Raw genomic sequence first — 21817 nt, forward strand, 5'->3', positions numbered from 1 at the left:
TACGCGTAAAAATATAGAATCTGTAAAATCCCACCAAATGCTAGATTCTTACCAAAGTGTTTTTAAGATATGAATAACTTAGAATCTGTATAGGAGCCAAGGACTAATCACTAGAAATACACAGGACGCAGGTATTTAGACAATAATCGTTTGTCGCTGCCCAAAGCCAAACAAAGTAAACGTTTTACTGTACAACATGTATATGACCATTTTGTCTAAAGAGTTTCAAAATATATTATATAAATACTGATATACATAAACCCTAAACAATATAGACAGTAGACAATAATGTAATATAATAACGGCAAATAGTTGCTACCTTATCTTGTGTTTAATGCATTCTATAAGTAGTGACATTAATTGAAGGTCTAGACAAAATCAATCCAACAATCACGTGACAATAAATGTCGGTTAAATCAGATTTTTAAAGTTTTGATTGATATTTCTGCAAAATGTTAATCTGTTGCTTCTAAACAAATGTAGTTAAACACGCAGTTTAGAATCCGACAGTTTGTCATGACTGCTAGACCCGTCAGGATATTTTCCTTGATAACATAATGACGTTTATGGCATCTAAAGGATAAAATATATGAATGTATTAATCTTCAAAGAATTTTGTGGAAAAGTACAGGGGAACTGGCAACGTGTGCAGTTGTCATTGAGGTTTCGATTTTGAATTTCTCACTGCTACGCCTTACATAGTACATTGTTTTAACGCCTTATATAGTACATTGTTTTAACGCCTTATATAGTACATTGTTTTAACGATTTATTTCGTCCCTAAATTCCTATGATATTAGGGATGATAGCATATCCATGTCTCTTGACATTTTAATGGACCAAGTACTATTTGCTGTTGCATAATTCATAAATAAGCCGCACCATGCTATACATGTAATAACAATATTCAATTTTCGCAACAAACATAAATAATGCTAATGCTTTCCATTATTATCAAACGTAGGTTTGGCTGACAGGTATCAATGGCAGATAGATGTAAGTGATTGACAACCAACAAGAAATCTATTAAATACTCAAAAAAATAGATTATCTGAACGCAAAGTAAATACGAAAAACAAGATAAGGCCCATAGAATAGAAATAAAACCACCCCCTCTCCCCACATACCGCAACTCTCCCCCATACCGCAACTCTCTTCCCACATACTGCAACTAATCACCCCTCATACCGCAACTCTCCCCACATACCGCAACTCTCCCTATATACCGCAACTCTCTCATCTCATGCCGGAACTCTCCCCCATACCGCAACTCTCCCCCATACCGCAACTCTCTCACCCCATACCGCAACTCTCTCACCCCATGCCGCAACTCTCCCCCATACCGCAACTCTCTTCCCACATACTGCAACTAATCACCCCTCATACCGCACCTCTCCCCACATACCGCAACTCTCCCTATATACCGCAACTCTCTCATCTCATGCCGGATCTCTCCCCCATACCACAACTCTCCCCCATACCGCAACTATCTGCCCTAATACCGCAACTCTCCCCGCATACCGCAACTCTCACCCCATGCCTAACTCTCCCCCCATACCGCAACTCTCCCCCATACCGCAACTCTCTCACCCCATACCGCAACTCTCTCACCCCATGCCGCAACTCTCCCCCATACCGCAACTCTCCCCCACACCGCAACTCTCTGCCCTAATACCACAACTCTCCCCGCATACCGCAACTCTCTCACCCCATGCCGCAACTCTCCCCCATACCGCAACTCTCTGCCCTAATACCGCAACTCTCCCCACATACCGCAACTCTCCCACATACCGCAACTCTCNCTCGAGGTATGAACGAACGATAGGCGGTTGCCATCCGCTCGTTTTCCTTCCAGGGGGCATTTGACCTAATGATGCATTACTGCACAGTTGGTCTGCTATCTCGCCTGCCTGCTGCTTCATGTCAGTGTGTGTGACCAACAGCCTTTGTCAGATTAATTTTGCAGATTTATACAGTATCTTAGCCATTTCATCTACTTATTCCTCCTGCACTCACTTATTTGATAATTACATGCATTATTCCTGCAAACCGAAAGAGGCGACTAAGTGTGGACCCCCTGCTGTGACTGTTAAATCCACTGCAGAATTGAGAGGCGACTAATGAGGGCATTCCGTAGGAAATTGAGATTTTTCACATTTACCAGGCCAGATTCCCACATGCACATGTTCCACGTTTTTGATATCTCGTCCCTTCTTTCTGGTGCTTATCTCTCGTTGACTCACTTTATGTGATAGTGCATCTTGCGCAAGAATAGGTCCTCTACATCAGCGTTCCTTGTCCGCGATGCTCTCAGCTTAATTGCTGCCTTCCGCTGTCTTTAGCCGAGGGGATTATTGGTTTTATATAATAGCTATATTTTCAATTATAGTATATCAATTCTATCTTCTTGTAATATGATGTATATGTACATGTAACTGTTCTGTTTCATTGTGTCTTGAAAAAGGAGCGGATCGCTCCGAAAATTTGACAACCCAAACTTGTCCACATTGTTGGAATTACTTCTTTGCCCCATATATATATATATATACTTATACCTCCTGCACTCACTTATTTGATAATTATACGCATTATTCCTGCAAACCTAAAGAGGCGGCTAAGTGTGGACCCCCTGTTGTGACTGTTAAATCCACTGCAGAAGTGAGAGGCGCCTAATGAGGGCATACCGTAAGAAATTGAGATTTTTCACATTTACAGGGCCAATTTAAAAAAAATAAGTGAGTGAGGGTACGTATATGGCGGACGTCGTTATAGCGAACTATTATGTGACGTCAAAGTTTATAACGTCAATACTTCAAATAAACAGTCTGAAGAATCTCCTAGAAGAGATAAAAGTACTAAAGACTCGTTGTTAAGAATTTTTCTTTTTATAATATTTCTTCGTCCGTAAGGATCATTTTCCTGATTTATAATATATATATATATATATAAGATCAGTAGATAATTAATAAATAGGTCCTTGCGAAGGATTCTATATAAGATCAGTATATTTATGCTTTAATGTTTCAATTCTAATTTTACAAAACGATATCAGCTTTAAATAGTCTTCAAAACAGAGTTTATTCAAGAAATGTGTAACCTTTGATGTGACAAGCACATTTGTAATAGTAGACAATTAGGATTGACATTTCATTCAGTTTATGTAAATAAAAAATACCATGGCTACCTTCACCATGCAAATATAAAAATAAAAATCCAAAATGAAAATAAATATAATTTATTTCTTAAAATAGATAACGAAGATACCGTATTTAAACAATTACCTATTCGGAAAATTCGTGACGAAGACATTTATTTGAAAAGTTTTTTTTAATACTGTTTTCCTGAAAGTAATACGTTCCTTCGAACATGTATCTATAAAAGTTGTTCTCTATGTTCAGACTTAATAAGCTAATTCAATCGTGATACGTATTAACCTGGAGAGTTAATATGCTATTTCCACATTGACGCCCATGACTTTTGTTGTATGTGGTAAGTTGATACGATGCAGACAAACAATTAAAACGATATTTGGACGAACTCTCGGCTTGGAGTGTCTAGATAACGAAAGCACTATCAGCTTAATAACAGAAACACATTTATATTATATATCTTATAACTTAATTACTATGCCAACCTAAAATGCCAATGTATTGTTTCAAAGTTAATACCTGAAGACAAAAACATATATACGTATATCTTAAACATTTGGAAAAAACCCACTTATTATTGAATTAGCGTAAGTACTCGCTCAGCTTACGGTATTGGAACAATTGATTTAGATCACAATGTACGTTAACCTGCTGAGTTATAATGATAACAAGGATGTGGGGGATTTCAAGTGACACCCCGAGAGGTCGTATCGCTAGCATTAACATTTCTTACTATGCTCTAAGCTTCAGATCTCTTGATAGACAACTATTAAGCTTTCACAAATAGACAAAACGTGGGGGATCACTGGGGCTAAATGACAATCACTTTGATGTCACACAATTAATATGTCAACACCCACGCCGATCAATACGTTATCTGGTCCAGGACAGGTGTGACGTCACCTACTGGCTGATGTGGGAGTGAATAGGCATGCGCATAAATCCGAATGATACTTTTATCTTGTTAGTATAGGTATAGCGGATTAAGCACCGCTAATAAGTCTTTATAGTGTGGGAGTTGTAGCTTTGTAGCAGAGGTAACGAGAAGTGGGGGGAAATGTTTCTGTTATAATGTCAGAGGTTAAGGCGTTGTATTGCCAATAAGGCTTATTTAAAAGAAGACCTTACTTTAATTTGACCAGTATTACATTATGTAAACCAGACAGGTAAAAATAGCATGTAAAGGGATAGTTTGATTATTACAGCAATGAAATGCGTACTCATGTATTCGACTTCATTGTCTGTTTTTTCAGTCTAATAAGGAATTTTCCATATAGTAGGAAATGAAATTAAGTGAATACGAGGAGGACTACAAGACAAATGCTGATTAGCGTCACACAAACGTGTTGGCTGTCATGGTCGTAATATGACATTGACAATGTGAAGGACATTGACAATGTGAAGGACATTGTGCATTGGAATTAAGTCGATTTACCGTGTATCATTGCATACAAATAAACAAATAACAAAACAAAAACTTTATCAATTGATGATGTATCATCACATCAAAAATATTTTGAAATTTGAGATGAATGCGATCTCTGACGAGGTAATAATGACATACCTGAACATACCCCTTTACTTTTGACCTTGACCCGTCTGTTTTCACATTGTTTGGCGCGCTTAAGGTCACATCGTGAAGCATACGTCACTCCATCAGAACCACACACCGGTCGCCGTCCCTTGCCTTCACAGTCTATACTACATTCCGTGTTCCGTAAAGACCTGAACAGTACCTGAAACATAGGTATGACAAATCATTATCACATAAACTCGTATTATATATATCAAATATTCTCTTATATGGACAAGAAGACTCTTTCAGTAAAACTCCTCATCACTTCAAGAAAACTTGAAAATCACAAGGACAATACAGCATTCATTTTCTCATGAACGAACTAGAAATTGTGATTTCATCGACAAATGAGGAATCATTATGGAAGAGAAAAATAGAAATACAAAAGACGAAATGAAAATTTGAAATAATCGAAGGACAAATGAAAACTCCTCCAAAACAATTTATATAACAGTGATGTGTAAAGATAGTTACCCTTATAACTAAGGACTAGTAATAAACAAGTTTTGCAAAAAAAGTTTTACCTTAGCTATAGCTACACCTTTTTCCATATATATTATGGATATATTCAAAACATATATCTTTGGTAGATTTGGCTTTATCTCCCCAAAAGATACAGGCCATACAAAGTCCATATGTCACTCATTAGCCATCCAATAATGAAGTTCAAAAGCCAATTCCAGCAAATAGATATCTAGTTTACTGGTAGGGTCACACCAACTCTATGACATATTATGACTGCTTGTACATTTTCGAAAGCAAGAGTAACTTCGTGTAGTACGATTATACCCAATCTGTGGTGCCAAGGGGAAAGTACATATACATGTTTACTAAGTTATTTATGACCTTTATCATTACCTTAGGATCGTTTATCAAAAAGGGCGCTCGTTATTACGTTATTACAGACCCCCCCCCCTCCCCCCCAGAAATTAGACCAAACGGACCCAAAGGAACATTCCATCAAATGACAAACTAGAAAATCTTAGAATTTCTTATATCATAGAAAAAAGTTAACAAACTAAAATAAGGAATCAAGTACATAACCAAAACCAAGTGAAAAGATTCGTGTAGCACAACCAGTAAGTGTTCATATGTGACGTTTCGATGACTAGTACGGTATTTACTCTGTCACATTCATAAGTCAAATGACCAAATACCAAGAGTATTGATGGTGTGAGCGAATCATGAACAGGATGGAAATTGCATCAATACTCCGACATCATGGAACAGTCATTTGTCGTTAAAGTAATAATATCTCTCCGAAAACACTTGCATACAGCTAGACCTTCTTTGAAAGACACAATTGCGATTAAAATTGAAGTTTATTTTACGTCCCAAGATGGTTGACTGGTGGTAGATGATCATTCCCAAGGGTTGATCATAATTTCGTAGTTGGAATATATTCTTTAACGGTTTACATGAAACACTTGTTAAAGATGAATATCTACTACAGAGAAAAGCTGTACATTTTTAACATTATAAGGAGTTATAAGTGTCTACTGTAGAGAAAAGCTGTACATTTTTAACATTATAAGGAGTTATAAGTGTCTACTGCAGAGAAAAGCTGAACATTTTTAACATTATAATGCGTTATATAGGCATTTTCCTGTACCGTATTTCTACATAGGCTTCGGAACACTTTGACATGGCTTATATTCTTTTAACCTTAAACATATACTGATAGATCTTACATGGGCGAAATGGCAATGTGATGCTTTATATAAACATATTAAATAGTTAAGTCGGTGCTTGCTTGGTCTGTATTGCCAGTTATCACTTCAGCTTGCCTTACGATCTTTGGACATGGTCAAAGTGTGTATTGCCAGTTATCACTTCAGCAAGCTTAACGATCCTTGGACATGTTCAATGTTTGTATTCCCAGTTATCACTTCAGCTAGCCTTACGATCTTTGGACCTGGTCAATGTTTGTATTGCCAGTTTTCACCTCAGCTAGCCTTACGACCTTTGGACCTGTTCAATGTTTGTATTGCCAGTTATCACCTCAGCTAGCCTTACGATCTTTGGACCTGGTCAATGTTTGTATTGCCAGTTATTACTTCAGCTAGCCTTACGATCTTTGGACATGTTCAATGTTTGTATTGCCAGTTATCACTTCAACTAGCCTTACGATCTTTGGACATGGTCAATGTTTGTATTGCCAGTTTTCACTTCAGCTAGCCTTACGATCTTTGGACATGGTCAATGTTTGTATTGCCAGTTATCACTTCAGCTAGCCTTACGATTTTTGGACCTGGTCAATGTTTGTATTCCCAGTTATCACTTCAGCTAGCCTTACGATATGTGGACCTGTTCAATGTTTCAGTAACTGTATAACTGAAGTACGATCGGGAAACTGTTATGTTTTAACATTTATTTATGTCAACTAGGAAGGAAACATTAGAAGCCTATTTTGATCATGTGGCATGTAAGCAGAGTTACTTTGTTTATTACACATTTTGACCCAATTACTTACATAATAAACATAATATTAATCAGAAACATATTATTTTTCTAAACATTTTTCTCAGGTTGGTAAGTATGGATTATGAAAAGTTCTTTTTACACAACCAATATATTTTATTGGTTGTGTAAAAAGAAACAAAAAACTAAATTTTTGTACACAACCAATACATATTATTGGTTGTGTAAAAAGAAACATATGATGTTTACTATATTGTGTGCTATTTCACATTCTGATTTCATCAATAAAGGTTGAACGACACGCCAATGTTTTGACGATCAGGAATCAAGATTAAGAATACACCTCATTAAGATTGAAGAGTTGTTTCAATCTTTCTATTAAACACATATGTACATATGTCTCAAGTTAACGAAATCGATTAACCAAATGAATATCTATAGTGACATTATCTATACAATATACCAACAAAAATGTTTAAAATAATTCTTAGGATGACGTTAGGTATTGAAATAATTATGCCAGAATGATTGCTCTAAACATCATATAGTAAAAACCCTAAATATCTTCTAAATAACATCTATAGAAGATCTGTGCTATATTCAGGTTTACCCACAATGCACATTTGCAAAAGATATTTGATACAGTTTTGTTTTATTTCAATCGACATTTTATAGCATTCATCCAATAGCATTAGTCAGGTGGCATTGTGTTGTAGGCGTACCTATGGGAATCAGGGCAAAGGAATGTGTAAACTTTGAAAATTACACCCGAGAGCGACAGACATCCTTCTGTAGACCACGGACTTTCTCCTTATTAGTCATAATCAAGATATACCACGCGTACTAAATGTAGGTCCACTGCTATTTGTGATGGTAAACATTTCATTCCGTTTTAAGTACACAATTATATAAATATGTATAGTGCGTCAATGCGGGTACAAATCGATGTGTATATTAAGTTACATCTTTACACAAAAAATTGTGTTTTTTAAATGCAAAAAATATCCAAACCAGTTGCAGCATTACAGATTGTTAGCCTTCTCATATCCCCACATACTACAGAGATCAATGACTGTTTTAAAGTGATGAAACGGTTTCGAGCCCCGAAGTTTGCAATGGAGTAGAGCTTGGTTTACACCCGTGGTATGTTATTACAGAAAGGGCCCGAACCCACGATCATAATCAGAAGATTAAATACTTTTGCACATTTTCCTACTGTCATTACAATCTGGGTCTGTAACATTGAGCTGCCCCTGTTGAGAATTACTAACAAGAGGGAACAAGGGCTTGTTTTATATTACGTGACGAAATACCTCCAGCATTACAACAAGTTACCGTAGCTATGCTTGTAACATACCATACACAAATATAACTCTAATTTACCGTAACTATGCTTGTATTAAATAGTTTTGATAAATTTAAAGCATCAAATAATGCCTTAGATGAAGATTTACATAACACATTGATGGTTATAAGATCCCACGTAGCTATGATATAAGAATAAACAATGAAATGTAGATAAACACAACACCAATATCGTATACCGTATCTATGGTTATAAGACTCCACGTACCTATGTTTGTAACACATGATATTAGGATAAACAATGCCTTACATGCAGATAAACATAACACCACTATACCGTATCTATGGTTATAAGATTCCACGTAACTATGTTTGTAACACATGATATTAGCATAAACAATGCCTTACATGCCTTACTTAAACTTAATCAGGAAAAGACGGAACTAATCGTCTTTTCCCCAAAGTGTCAGCAAACAATGGTTCTCCAGCTCAAGGTTGGTGCCAGAACTATTGAGACTGTTCCAGCTGTTAAAAACCTAGGAGTATACTTTGACAGTTCTCTGAACATGGAGAAATAAGTGAACGCGATTGCAAAATCCTGTTACTACCAGATCAGGAACATCGGCTGTATTCGGCAGTTTCTAACTGCAGATGCATGAACGATTTTGGTGCATTCACTTGTTACCTCTCGGTTGGATTATGGTAACGCCCTGCTCTGTGGTATATCTGACAAACTAACCAGTCGTCTGCAGAGGGTTCAAAACACTGCAGCACGGCTAGTTACTCGTACTCGAAAGAGAGAGCACATCAGACCTGCGCTTTATTCGTTGCACTGGTTACCTGTACGATACAGGTCGCAGTACAAAATTCTGGTATACACATACAAGGCACTGAATTGAACAGCTCCTCAGTACCTACAGGAACTTGTTACCCTGTAACAGCCGTCAAGATCACTGCGGTCGGAGTCAGAATCTTTGTTGTGTGTCCCAAAATCTCGTACTGTGACCTACGGAAACAGATGCTTTGGGAGGGTTTCGGCTACGTTGTGGAATAGCTTACCATCTGCTATTAGGAAGTCGAATACCCTGGCCAAGCTCAAGAGGGACATAAAAACTCACCTCTTCACGTCTGCATTTTAGAATCTTTGCAAAGACGTCATGTAAATACCACCCTTTTATTTGTTTAATTATGTGCACATTGCTTGTTAAATGCATGAAAGTGATTGCAAGCCTTTGTTGTTTGTTTTCACAATTATAACCATTACTATTATTCATATGTTGTAAAGCGCCTTAGAGTAATTTTACAAATTATATAGGGCGCTATATAAATGCTGTATATTATTATCATTGCATGTAGATACACATAACACCACTATACCGGAGCTATGGTTATAAGATTCAACGTAATTATGTTTGTAACACATGATATTAGGATAAACAATGCCTTACATGTAGATAAACATAACACCTATGGTTATAACGTACGACATAAACTCTGACAAGAACATCGAAAGTTTAAATAGAAATCTCAATCACAGACAAGAACAACACAATTATTAGTCAAATAGTGATTTTCATACACAATAGTTCAGCAATAATCTTACCAAATAATTATATAGGTTAAGTTCAAAAGTTCACCCTAAAGAAAGCCCATCATCAGAACATCATCTCAATTAAGAGAGTTGGGAAAACAATGATATACATTTTATAAAATCATAACACTTGTTATTGATTCCCCTGCAACCGTTTTGAGTTTGGTCACTCTCTGTACATGGTTTATCGTTTCGGTAAACTCACAGTGATGAATAACCTGACGCTTGGTGACGTCATATTGTGCTTTTTTTGCTTGTGTGTTCTTGTCTTATATCGTGAATAGTCAATCAGCGTAATAACTTATATGAATAGAAGTTCGCTCGAACTATTAAAAGTATTTGTTGAAAATTGCTTGAAATATGCATCAAAAGTTCCCTTATTGTATTGAAATAACAATAAAACTTGTCATTGAACCATTAATTCCATGACCTTATTACATTACAAGGAAGCCACGGAAGTCATATGTGTAGGAACCTTTTATTCGAATATTTCTATACAGTATCACATTCGTATATAGATACCAGTGTTACCATACGTTTTGATTTTAAAAATCTTACATTGGATAATACAGACAAGTTACACAAGGTTGTTTTTCATTACGTACGTATACAGGTTTCACCTTTCCATACCTATATATAGGACTGATCAATCAGATACGTCTCTAACACTAGCTGTGTTTATTATATAACGACTGACATTTACAGGGTGAGGTAGGGCTGATCCAAACACATTCACACGCATCTCGGCTATTATCCGCTGTCGATAATAGTGGGATCATGCTTCACTGCTTCACCCATGTAATCGTTCATTTTTGTCAATAAATATTTACCTACCTTTTATTGCAGATGATTAACTCTGTTTTATTTATTAAATAACGGGCTCGGTATACGACATTTAAACTGTATTCTAGACTTCACTTCACGTTATTTCACACCAGACTATTCTAGTTTTACCTTTCCTTTTCCCTCACTTGAAAAAAGTACATTTTGATCACTAAAAAATTCTGTCAATAAAATGCAGGTGCGTGCTTCACATGTACATTGATAAGTTAAATATCAAAGATTTGTAAATTTCATCAGGATACACATTTGAAAATAAAGATTGAAAGAGTTTAAAACGAGTAAAACCTGAACCCTCCCTTGGTAATTAGTAGTCCACCTGTTAGGTATGATTCACGATCTAAGCCACGGCTTCCATATGAATTTAAATGAATCCCTTATTGGACCTTATCTCTAATTGGCGACACCTGCACGAGGAGGCAGCAACTTTGTAAAGTTGCTTTCTCACGTTTACAAACTCGCACCTGTGAGTTGAAGATGGTTTGACGCGTGATCATAAATCCTCAATTATAGCAAGAGAACAATCGGCCACCATCCGTCACAATATCCCAACATTTTAAATATTTACATTCGATAATTTATAACCGTATCAATTTTAAACATTTAAGAGAAATGCGGATGCGTTAGATTTGCATCTCTGGAGTAGAATAGGTATGAACATCTGTGTGCAAAACCGAAAGGTGAGATTAAAATCTCATCTTATCTCGTAAGAATTAAAAAAATAAGTTTTAGTAAGACTTTCGAACGATTTCATCTTTTAATAAAGAGCGCATTTGAAGTGTATGAATGAAGTTAAATTGTGTGTGAGAAACTTGTGTATAACCTTCTGAAAGCTTGGATCCAATAAGGATATCAAAGGTAGAGAGATCCACATAGAAGCTATCATGCGTCTCATAAACATAGACAGTAGACAAAATTTCTTACAAAATCACGTGCTCTGTAATGTGATACCCAGGACAGGATTTAGAGTGAATGTCTAACCTTCTAAAAGAATATACACTGATGTTGGTTAGTAAAAACAGTACACTATGATTTAATCTCGTGACATGAAACTAAGGATGACCACAGACATTTAATGTCTAATCATTACAGCCGGCGTCAAGAAATTCTGACGTTTCCAATTATACAAAGTTTAGCTTTGTATGTTCCATTACCATGATGATGGAAGCCCCGTCGCGCGTGCATTACGCACCAATCGACACTTGCTTATCTTAAAGAGATATATTCCTAGACTTGTCTTCACTGTATTGGTAGCATAGCATTCTCCCTTGACTTCAAATTCATGTGTTGTTCACTCCTGAAACATTTTACCAATATGTGGTAGACAATCTGGACATGATTTCATTGGTCAGACTCTATCATGACGTCATGTAACAATGCTTTGTTCATACTTCCTCCATTGTGACGCCCTGATTGATGGCAATGCCTTTTCCTGTTGGAAGAGGAATAATGCTTTTCCAATGCCCCAGATAAAAGATATGATATGAGCAAATATGAAGAAAGATTCATCGAGGTCGAGGCGAAGAACACAGCTTAACAGGAAGACCCCTCAACATTTGCAGTTCTGTGCCATCAAATGTATGAAAAGCATTTCTTAAAGTGATCTCGCCCTCCTAAGAGTTTCTTGACTGCCAAATGAATCCTCAACACTAATTGAGTGGAACTGTTGATAAGGTTATACATGCAATTCCAGTTTCTTAATTTCGGATGGACATATTCCTCTGATGTTTTGTTTTTATTTTGATGAGCCTTGCCACTGCCTGAAAAGCCTGAATTAACATTTGAAGTTAGATTTGCCGGTAGAGACAGTCTATGTGAACAGTTAAAAAAGAAAAATGTTACAATTTACTGGGGTAGCACATATCGACTTGGTTCAGTTGATGTCCCCATAGCAAATGCTTCGGACAAAACCCTCAATCTTACAATCTAGACAAGGAGGCCCTTCGACATTACAAGCCCTGTGCTATCACATGTTACAGTTAAACTCCTCGTGTGAGGTGCGTTTCTTTAAATGCTCTCGCTCTGCCTAGAGACCATTTAGTTACAATAAGAGCCGAAATGAGTGAGTTGTTTTTATAGGTCAAAATGAAAATTCCTTCATTTTTTGGCTTCTTTCAAGTAACGCAAATTTTAATTGTGTATTTATATAAGACAAGCTTGTTCATCAGAGTTTTATTCAACGGTCAGGAGGATCCGTCGTATAAACCTATAATACAACATATGAATGACTATTAATAACTCGGTAAGCTGCAGCCGTCTATACAAACTACTACAGCTAGCTGTGTGAGCCTCTGTGGTACTACCTCTCTTTTAACGAAGATCAAAATATACGCATGCTATGATCGTTACATAATTGCAGGCGGTGTGTTTACAAGTTCATTCACCATAAACAACTCTGGCCCGACAACAAACTAAAGGAAAAGTGCATGTGAAGAAATGCTTTACTTTTCCTCTTTCTGTAAAAACACTTTGGTATATGAACTGCCTGGCATATATGTACACCATGTACTCTTCACGGCACGGGCCAGCCACATACGATAAATATTGGAACGCAAATCAATAAAAATAGTTCTTTGTATTTTTTGAGTTTGTTTGCATTATCAGATAGTTTCGTGGCGCCTGCATACAGAAAAGAAATCCGAATTTGCTCTTGTGTCATTTGAAATAAGATCGGCTTCCTAATAAAGTGGTTATTCTTTTCAAATAAATGTTCTCACGAACGAAATTTAATATTTACGGCAGGTTTAATTTGAATCCCAGGAAAAAACCCGCTACAGGGCTTATATATTCCACCGAATTGAATTACAAGTGAAAACGGTTTTTTATAATTCTTCTCAAAATTGTACATATTCAAAGAAATTCGTCGTAAATGTATACGCTGTGGTGACATATAATGGTGGCTCCCTTTGCGTATGGAGTGATGTGGTGTAGTATAGCTCGGGACCGTCATATAAGGTAAAGATAGGCATCGTGAGACACGCCCCTCTCTGGAACATTATACGACACGCCCGTCCAATGAACATTATAACGGTCCTTGAGTAACAATGCACTATTGTTTTGTTAGAGGTGAAACTTGATGCAATCAGACCTGTAACTCTCATAATTGTTTAATTTTCTCCATATTTATACCATAATTAATTTGTAAACAGATATTCATCAGTCGTGAGTGAGTGTAGTGTTACATCGATAATGTCCGTAATAGCACGTACTCGTTTACTACTGACGTGGTCAACCGAACGCTACTGTCGTCTGATAGCAATAGCATCGTCACTAGGATATAGATAACTACTGCTGTTGTTTAGGATGTATCCGATCAATTCACTAGGATATAGATAACTACTGCAGTTGTTGAGGATGTATCCGATATATTCACTAGGATATAAACAACTACTGCTGTTGTTTAGGATGTATCTGATACATTCACTAGGATATAGATAACTACTGCAATTGTTTAGGATGTATCCGATATATTCCCTAGGATATAGATAACTTCTGCTGTTGTTTAGGATGTATCCGATAAATTCACTAGGATATAGATAACTCCTGCTGTTGTTTAGGATGTATCCGATACATTCACTAGGATATAGATAACTACTGCAGTGGTTTAGGATATATCCGATATATTCACTAGGATATAGATACCTACTGCTGTTGTTTAGGATGTATCCGATTTATTCACTAGGATATAGATAACTACTGATGTTGTTTAGAATGTATCCGATATATTCACTAGCATATAGATAACTACTGCTGTTGTTTAGAATGTATCCGATATATTCACTAGCATATAGATAACTACTGCTGTTGTTTAGTATGTATCCGATATTTTCACTAGGATATAGATAACTACTGCTGTCGTTTAGGATGTATCCGATATATTCACTAGTATATAGATAACTACTGCTGTTGTTTAGGATGCATCCGATATATTCACTTGGATACAGTAACGGATTTGTGATTACAGGGAATATCGGATGTATCCGATATATTCACTAGGATATAGATAACTATTGCAGTTGTTTAGGATGTATCCGATATATTCACTAGTATATAGATAACTACTGCTGTTGTTTAGGATGTATCCGATTTATTCACTAGGATATAGATAACTACTGATGTTGTTTAGAATGTATCCGATATATTCACTAGCATATAGATAACTACTGCTGTTGTTTAGGATTTATCCGATATATTCACTAGGATATAGATCACTACTGCTGTTGTTTAGGATGTATCCGATTTATTCACTAGGATATAGATAACTACTGATGTTGTTTAGAATGTATCCGATATATTCACTAGGATATAGATCACTACTGCTGTTGTTTAGGATGTATCCGATTTATTCACTAGGATATAGATAACTACTGATGTTGTTTAGAATGTATCCGATATATTCACTAGCATATAGATAACTACTGCTGTTGTTTAGGACGTATCCGATATATTCACTAGGATATAGATCACTACTGCTGTTGTTTAGGATGTATCCGATTTATTCACTAGGATATAGATAACTACTGCAATTGTTTAGGATGTATCCGATATATTCACTTGGATACAGTAACGGATTTGTGATTACAGGGAATATCACTGCTGTTGTTTAGTATGTATCCGATATATTCACTAGGATATAAACAACTACTGCTGTTGTTTAGGATGTATCTGATACATTCACTAGGATATAGATAACTACTGCAATTGTTTAGGATGTATCCGATATATTCACTAGGGTATAGATAACTACTGCTGTTGTTTAGGATTTATCCGATATATTCACTAGGATATAGATACCTACTGCTGTTGTTTAGGATGTATCCGAGATATTCACTAGGATATAGATAACTACTTCTGTTGTTTAGGATGTATCCGATATATTCACTAGGAGATAGATAACTACTGCTGTTGTTTAGGATTTATCCGATATATTCACTAGGATATAGATACCTACTGCTGTTGTTTAGGATGTATCCGATTTATTCACTAGGATATAGATAACTACTGATGTTGTTTAGAATGTATCCGATATATTCACTAGCATATAGATAACTACTGCTGTTGTTTAGGATGTATACGATATATTCACTAGGATATAGATAACTGCTGCTGTTGTTTAGGATGTATCCGATACATTCACTAGGATATAGATAACTACTGCAGTTGTTTAGGATGTATCCGATAAATTCACTAGGATATAGATAACTACTGCTGTCGTTTAGGATGTATCCGATATATTCACTAGGAGATAGATAACTACTGCTGTTGTTTAGGATTTATCCGATATATTCACTAGGATATAGATCACTACTGCTGTTGTTTAGGATGTATCCGATATATTCACTTGGATACAGTAACGGATTTGTGATTACAGGGAATATCTGAAGCTATTATATTTTTCAATGTATAATCACTTTGCAATGCCCATCTTTAAATGAATTTGTATACCACTGCGTCTACACACAAGAATAAGATAGATGTACCAAGGCATCTACACTTAAAATACATCGCATTAGGCCAAAATTAGAACTGAAATGCAAAATATTAATAAGGATACATCTAAATAATCAATTAAATAAGTATAACACCATCAATAAAAATGTATAAACCATGTATTCTAGAAGACCAGCATTCCCTAAACCATATGTTACAGCCATCATGAGGCATGTCCCCGTCAAACACGAGAATATATAGATCATTAACTATATGTTACAGCCATAATGAGGCATGTCCCCGTCAAACACGAGAATATATAGATCATCAACTATATTAAAGACAGTGATCAGGTCACTGATACTGGTATATCATATCTGGAAACAACACCATGGTGATGATATAACAATTCCTGCACGTAGATTAATGCTTCTTTTGTAGAAAACCCTGGCTACGTAGTTGGTGAAACAGGAGAGTAAGGCTGGAATGTTACATCTTAGGAAAGGAAAGCTAATGAAACGCTTCAATTAAACAAATTTGCATTTTAATAATGTTTATTTTTAAATTTCGAATGAAGGTATTTCCTCGTTTAACTTTTTTTTCGAGGTTTTGATTTAGCGATAGTGCAAACAAATCCGTTGTTTATTGTGTATGGATATATATATCGCCCTGAGACACGGTTTTGAGGTCGATTTCCCATGCACACTAATGTGAAAAACATTTTTTTCTCTCGAAATATGAAAATTGTATCGTGTATATATTGATTCCCGATGAGATGACAGCTACAGCAATGATGTTGAGTAGGGAAAGATCAGCCGTACCTGAACATTTAGAAATGGAATGGCATAACGCATACCTATGTATGACTTCCAAGGAGGGGATAGACCTTATCTATCATGACTTTATGAACCCACAATTAACGAAAATGTTTTGTCGCTGTGTCCACCCTGCATCTTAAGTCATGTAAATGCGTAACAAAGGATATACCCCTACTGGCTAGTGACAGGTCCGCGAGACCTCGATATATTGCTACTCCTTTAGAAGTGTCCAAGTACTTATTCAACGAGATGACTGAGAACTCTTGCCGATAGTTTAAACCAGCAGTTTGTCAAATCTGCTTAGCTCTCGGTTGGCTTTAGCACCTGTGGTGAACTTATCACTCTGTCACAACCCTATTTGTTTAGGGTTGAACGACAAGCTTGGAGAGCTCATTCAATATCAATACCCAGATGGGTATATACCGATACAGTCAAGATATTGGTACTTCACCAACACCTGCACCCGATAAGGAATCGGCAAGGGAACTAGGGACTATACATTAGTAGAGCAGTAGTTCGGATGTCGCTAGGATTCCTCACGTAGTAAACCCGTACATGTATGTATGCAGCCAGATGCTTGGCTGAGGAAATGGACCAACGACTGAATTACGTATTACGGCTTGGGTCAATCTTATTCAGTAATCATAATAAACTGCTGTACGATTGTTTTTATTTATTTTGTCTTACGTACTTCAAAGTTCTTTTGCAGCCAAATACAAATTAAATAGAGTGTATCGGGAGAATGATGCCATAATAAACGGTAAATGGAACCACAGGAGACAGATCTTTGTCCATCAGGCATTCGCTTATAAGCCCAGTATCATTATGGGAGTACATGGGTTAAAACAGATCAATATTGTCTTGAATACATTGTCTTATGTTCAGTGTACAATCATACAACAACACTGTCATTCAAGGACACTGTTACACGATGTTACGATATCAATATCCGAGCGAAAGGGTCAATCATACTGAAGCAATCAAAGTAGGAGAATTCTTAGCCTAATTGTCTTTATTATTTTACATTGGTTAGGAAATAAGTTTCATCAACTTATATTATTCACTCTGGCTTGCCCGAACAAAAACGCACAGGGGTGGATGGAAATTAAAATACCCTGAGCAAAAACCACATGGTCGGTCAGGTGACCAAGTATCTTGTTTTGTCCTTTCGACGAATCGAACCAAGGTCGTTTTGGTGCAAGGCGGGTGTGCTATCCACTGCGTCACCCGACCATAGTGTTAGTCTCGATTTGAGATGTCCAGCGAGGTTTACCATGGGTTGAACAGGTCTAGAGAGACACGAGGGGTTGACTAGTCCGGGTTGAAAGGGTCCAGAGACACAACGTGTTAGGACTAGGTACCTCGGGCCTAGAGAGACAGCGTCGTGAGGACTAGGTACCACAGGCCTAGGGAAACAGCGTCGTGAGGACCAGGTACCTCGGGCCTTGAGAGACAGCGTCATGAGGACTAGGTACCTCGGGCCTAGAGAGACAGCGTCGTGAGGACTAGGTGCCTCGGGTCTAGAGACACAACGTGTTAGGACCTAGTACCTCGGGCCTAGAGAGACAGCGTCGTGAGGACTAGGTACCTCGGGCCTAGAGAGATAGCGTCGTGAGGACTAGGTACCTCGGGCCTAAAGACACAACGTGTTAGGACTAGGTACCTCGGGCCTAGAGAGACAGCGCCGTGAGGACTAGGTACCACAGGCCTAGGGAGACAGCGTCGTGAGGACTAGGTACCACAGGCCTAGAGAGACAGCGTCGTGAGGACAACGTACCTCAGCATTACCCACCCTACAACCATAACCATAAACACCTCCTCAACTATCAAGATCAATCTACCGCACGTGCACATCTGGTGGCCTTTCCCCATCAGCACGCTCAGCGGCTCAACCAACGCATGTAGTCTCAATGAGGCACATCGGCGAGTTATCCTTGGTTTTTACACGTGGTCGTGGCATCTGGACGACGTCATTAAAAGCAATGATATCTTAACAGGAAATCTATTTTGACAGTAAGTAAACTACAAATTCACCATGACAACCATCAGTGTGTAATTCTACAATGCTTTATTTTCTTGGTTTGATATGATAACGATGTATTACAATCAGCTGTCCAGGTATCTGTATTGGTAGATTAAGATTTCGAATTATAAATGGAATTAAGCTGAGCGATAGGGTTTGTACAGGGGTCTAAAAGTCCAAACTCGTACAAGTCATTTTGATTACCACTGGATAGTGATAAGCTACATGGATAGCATAACTGAGATTCCTCGAATCATTGGTGTCTAACGAGCCAATCAATTTTGAAGCAGGCACAAAATAGCTCCAACATTAAAACGCAATGGCTTTTCGACAAACATGCTGATACTGCGATAGAGCTTGTGAATAAGATGTGTGAAGGGCGTAAACCCTTTGAACAAGCGACACGACGGAAGAGCACGATTTGATCCTGTCACACGTTGGTTCATATCCATTTGAACCGTTCGCACGACAAAATTTAACGATATGAACCTGTCTCATACCAAAGGACCACACTTTGAACTAACCCTACGGTAAATTGCATTGAGTTGCACCAAGCCACAAAACGAAGGAAGGGTCTGGTTAAAATAAAACCAAAGCACACGTCGAAGTAATCTGTCACAGAATCCAATCACGTAACGAAGTGTTATACATGTTGAACCATTATCGTGTTTCTCGACAATGCATCCTGCTTTTCATCAGCAATACAACGAAGCACACCTGACAATCAGGGTAAGCAATAAGAAAATACTGAAGCGTAAATAAAACCTTAGTCGATGAAACTAGAGCAAAACTAATATGATGGAAACATTTAAACGGAGAACTTCGTAAAGGTACAAGGCAAGGATAAAAAAATCAAAATGTTTCGGAAGGGGAAGCGTCTTTTTGTTCTACCAACGGAAAATGCAATATAAATGTCACATTCTAAAGTGATAACCAAGGAAGTTACAACGACAACAACGCACACTAATGCACGTCATAAAAAGTCGACACACGTATGTCTAACAATGGAAAAAGAAAACGTAATGAACCAACGACATGACCTGACAGATGTAGAGCATTTTTACAATTGATAAAAGTATAAAAATCTACATATATCTCTGTTAGTTTCATTTTCACACTTATTTTGTAAACTTACATCTGTCCACAGTTTTGTTTTCGAATGAAGGCAATTTAATTCAATTCAAATTCAGTTTTTGATTATGGCATTTTAACAAGGTGTATGTCGCTATTTGGCAAACACCTCCAAACTATATCACATAGTCTATACATGGATCTGACAAAAGTACATTTGTACGAATCCAAGATGAAATATGGATATGTGAGGTTGTTTCTTTCCTGTGTGGTTTTGAAAAAAATACTGAACAAAAGATAAGTTAATGGAGTGTAATTAACCCGAGTGATCTATGTCAACAACTTGAATGGGGGTATGTTCATCTTTCATCACCGCCAATAAAGAAATAGACGTGCCAGGTCTGTGTATGAATACATGGAGATGTGCTAGGAGTGTCTGGCAGCTTGCACTACATAAACTAGACAGTTTTGATGTAGGAATCCATTACAATTGACCACAAAGTTTAAGAGTTCTATCTCGACGATCACGTCCCGGGAAAAGACTTTGATAAATGCTTTTCTAATGGTATATTATATTTCAGAAAGGCAATCTTTAATAGTAATATTCATTTATACGACGAGTTTATATATGATTTGTTATCGACACAGACGTTTGATATATCGCCATCCCGCCCACATCATGAGTGTGCTTCCCCGGGGACAGTAAGTGATAATAAGCCCGTGCGTTACTCATTAACGGACAAATTACGAGACCAGAAGCTGAGAACAGAATTTATGGCAAAATATTTGGAAAGGAATATAAATTCATGTGCTCTTAATGGCACAAACACTTGTACTTTTTAACCCCTTTGTGCTGAAGAGTTCAGATTATATAGGACTTCAGTGAAGCCTCTATCAACCCACTGTGTATATACTATATACATGTTAGTGATATATATGAGATATGAACTACATGTACTCAAACAGGGCTAGCTAACATAGGCCAGTGTTCACACATAACAATTAAAACGACAAATCGTATTTTTACATAGTCGATTCTAAACAGAAATAAAGGGCCTTTCTTCTTTTTAACTGACTTTTAAAGGACTCCTCTTCTTTATAAATGATAATAAGATAGCAGTGACTCTAAGTGGCTCGAGAAGCTTATGTTCAATTAAGAGCACGTGCGCCTTATACATCTGTGTTTCGAGGTCGGTGTTGCACTACAGAAGAGTACAGCCTATTAACATATAAACGATTTATAATTGATAACAAATGAATGTCACTGGGTTAATTGTCATGTCTCAATGACTTTCTTTTCTGAATAGACGGAATACCATGCTGGTACATTGTAAGTAGTTTAGTAAACAATATGATAAGTAGGTAAACAATAGTTAAGGGTGAGTAGTTAGGTAAACAATATGATAGTTAGTTAAGTAAAGAATTGTTAAGGGTGAGTAGTTAAGTAAACAATATGATAGTTAGTTTAGTAGACAATAGTTAAGGGTGAGTAGTTAGATAAACAATATGATGGTTGTGTTAGTAAACAATAGTTAAGGGTGATTAGTTAGATAAACAATATGATAGTTAGTAAAGTAAACAATATGATAGTTA

The 21817-nt window shown here is 37.0% G+C and overlaps 1 protein-coding gene across 8 annotated transcripts in view; it reads right to left on the reverse strand.

Annotated features, from left to right (window-relative positions):
- The window catches only part of LOC110451399 (SPARC-related modular calcium-binding protein 2-like), a 102631-nt gene that overhangs the window by 29973 nt on the left and 50841 nt on the right, over positions 1–21817 (reverse strand). For 7 of the 8 annotated variants that reach the window (XM_021499428.1, XM_021499397.1, XM_021499435.1 and 4 more), the window contains exon 2: positions 4714–4885. In XM_021499428.1, the coding sequence (XP_021355103.1) occupies positions 4714–4885 (172 nt within the window). Of the gene's footprint in view, positions 1–4713; positions 4886–21817 lie in introns of those variants that run through there. The other variant, XM_021499451.1, reaches the window with a different exon arrangement.

This window comes from Mizuhopecten yessoensis, unplaced genomic scaffold, assembly GCF_002113885.1.
Source record: "Mizuhopecten yessoensis strain PY_sf001 unplaced genomic scaffold, ASM211388v2 scaffold641, whole genome shotgun sequence".
Lineage (NCBI taxonomy): Eukaryota > Metazoa > Mollusca > Bivalvia > Pectinida > Pectinidae > Mizuhopecten > Mizuhopecten yessoensis.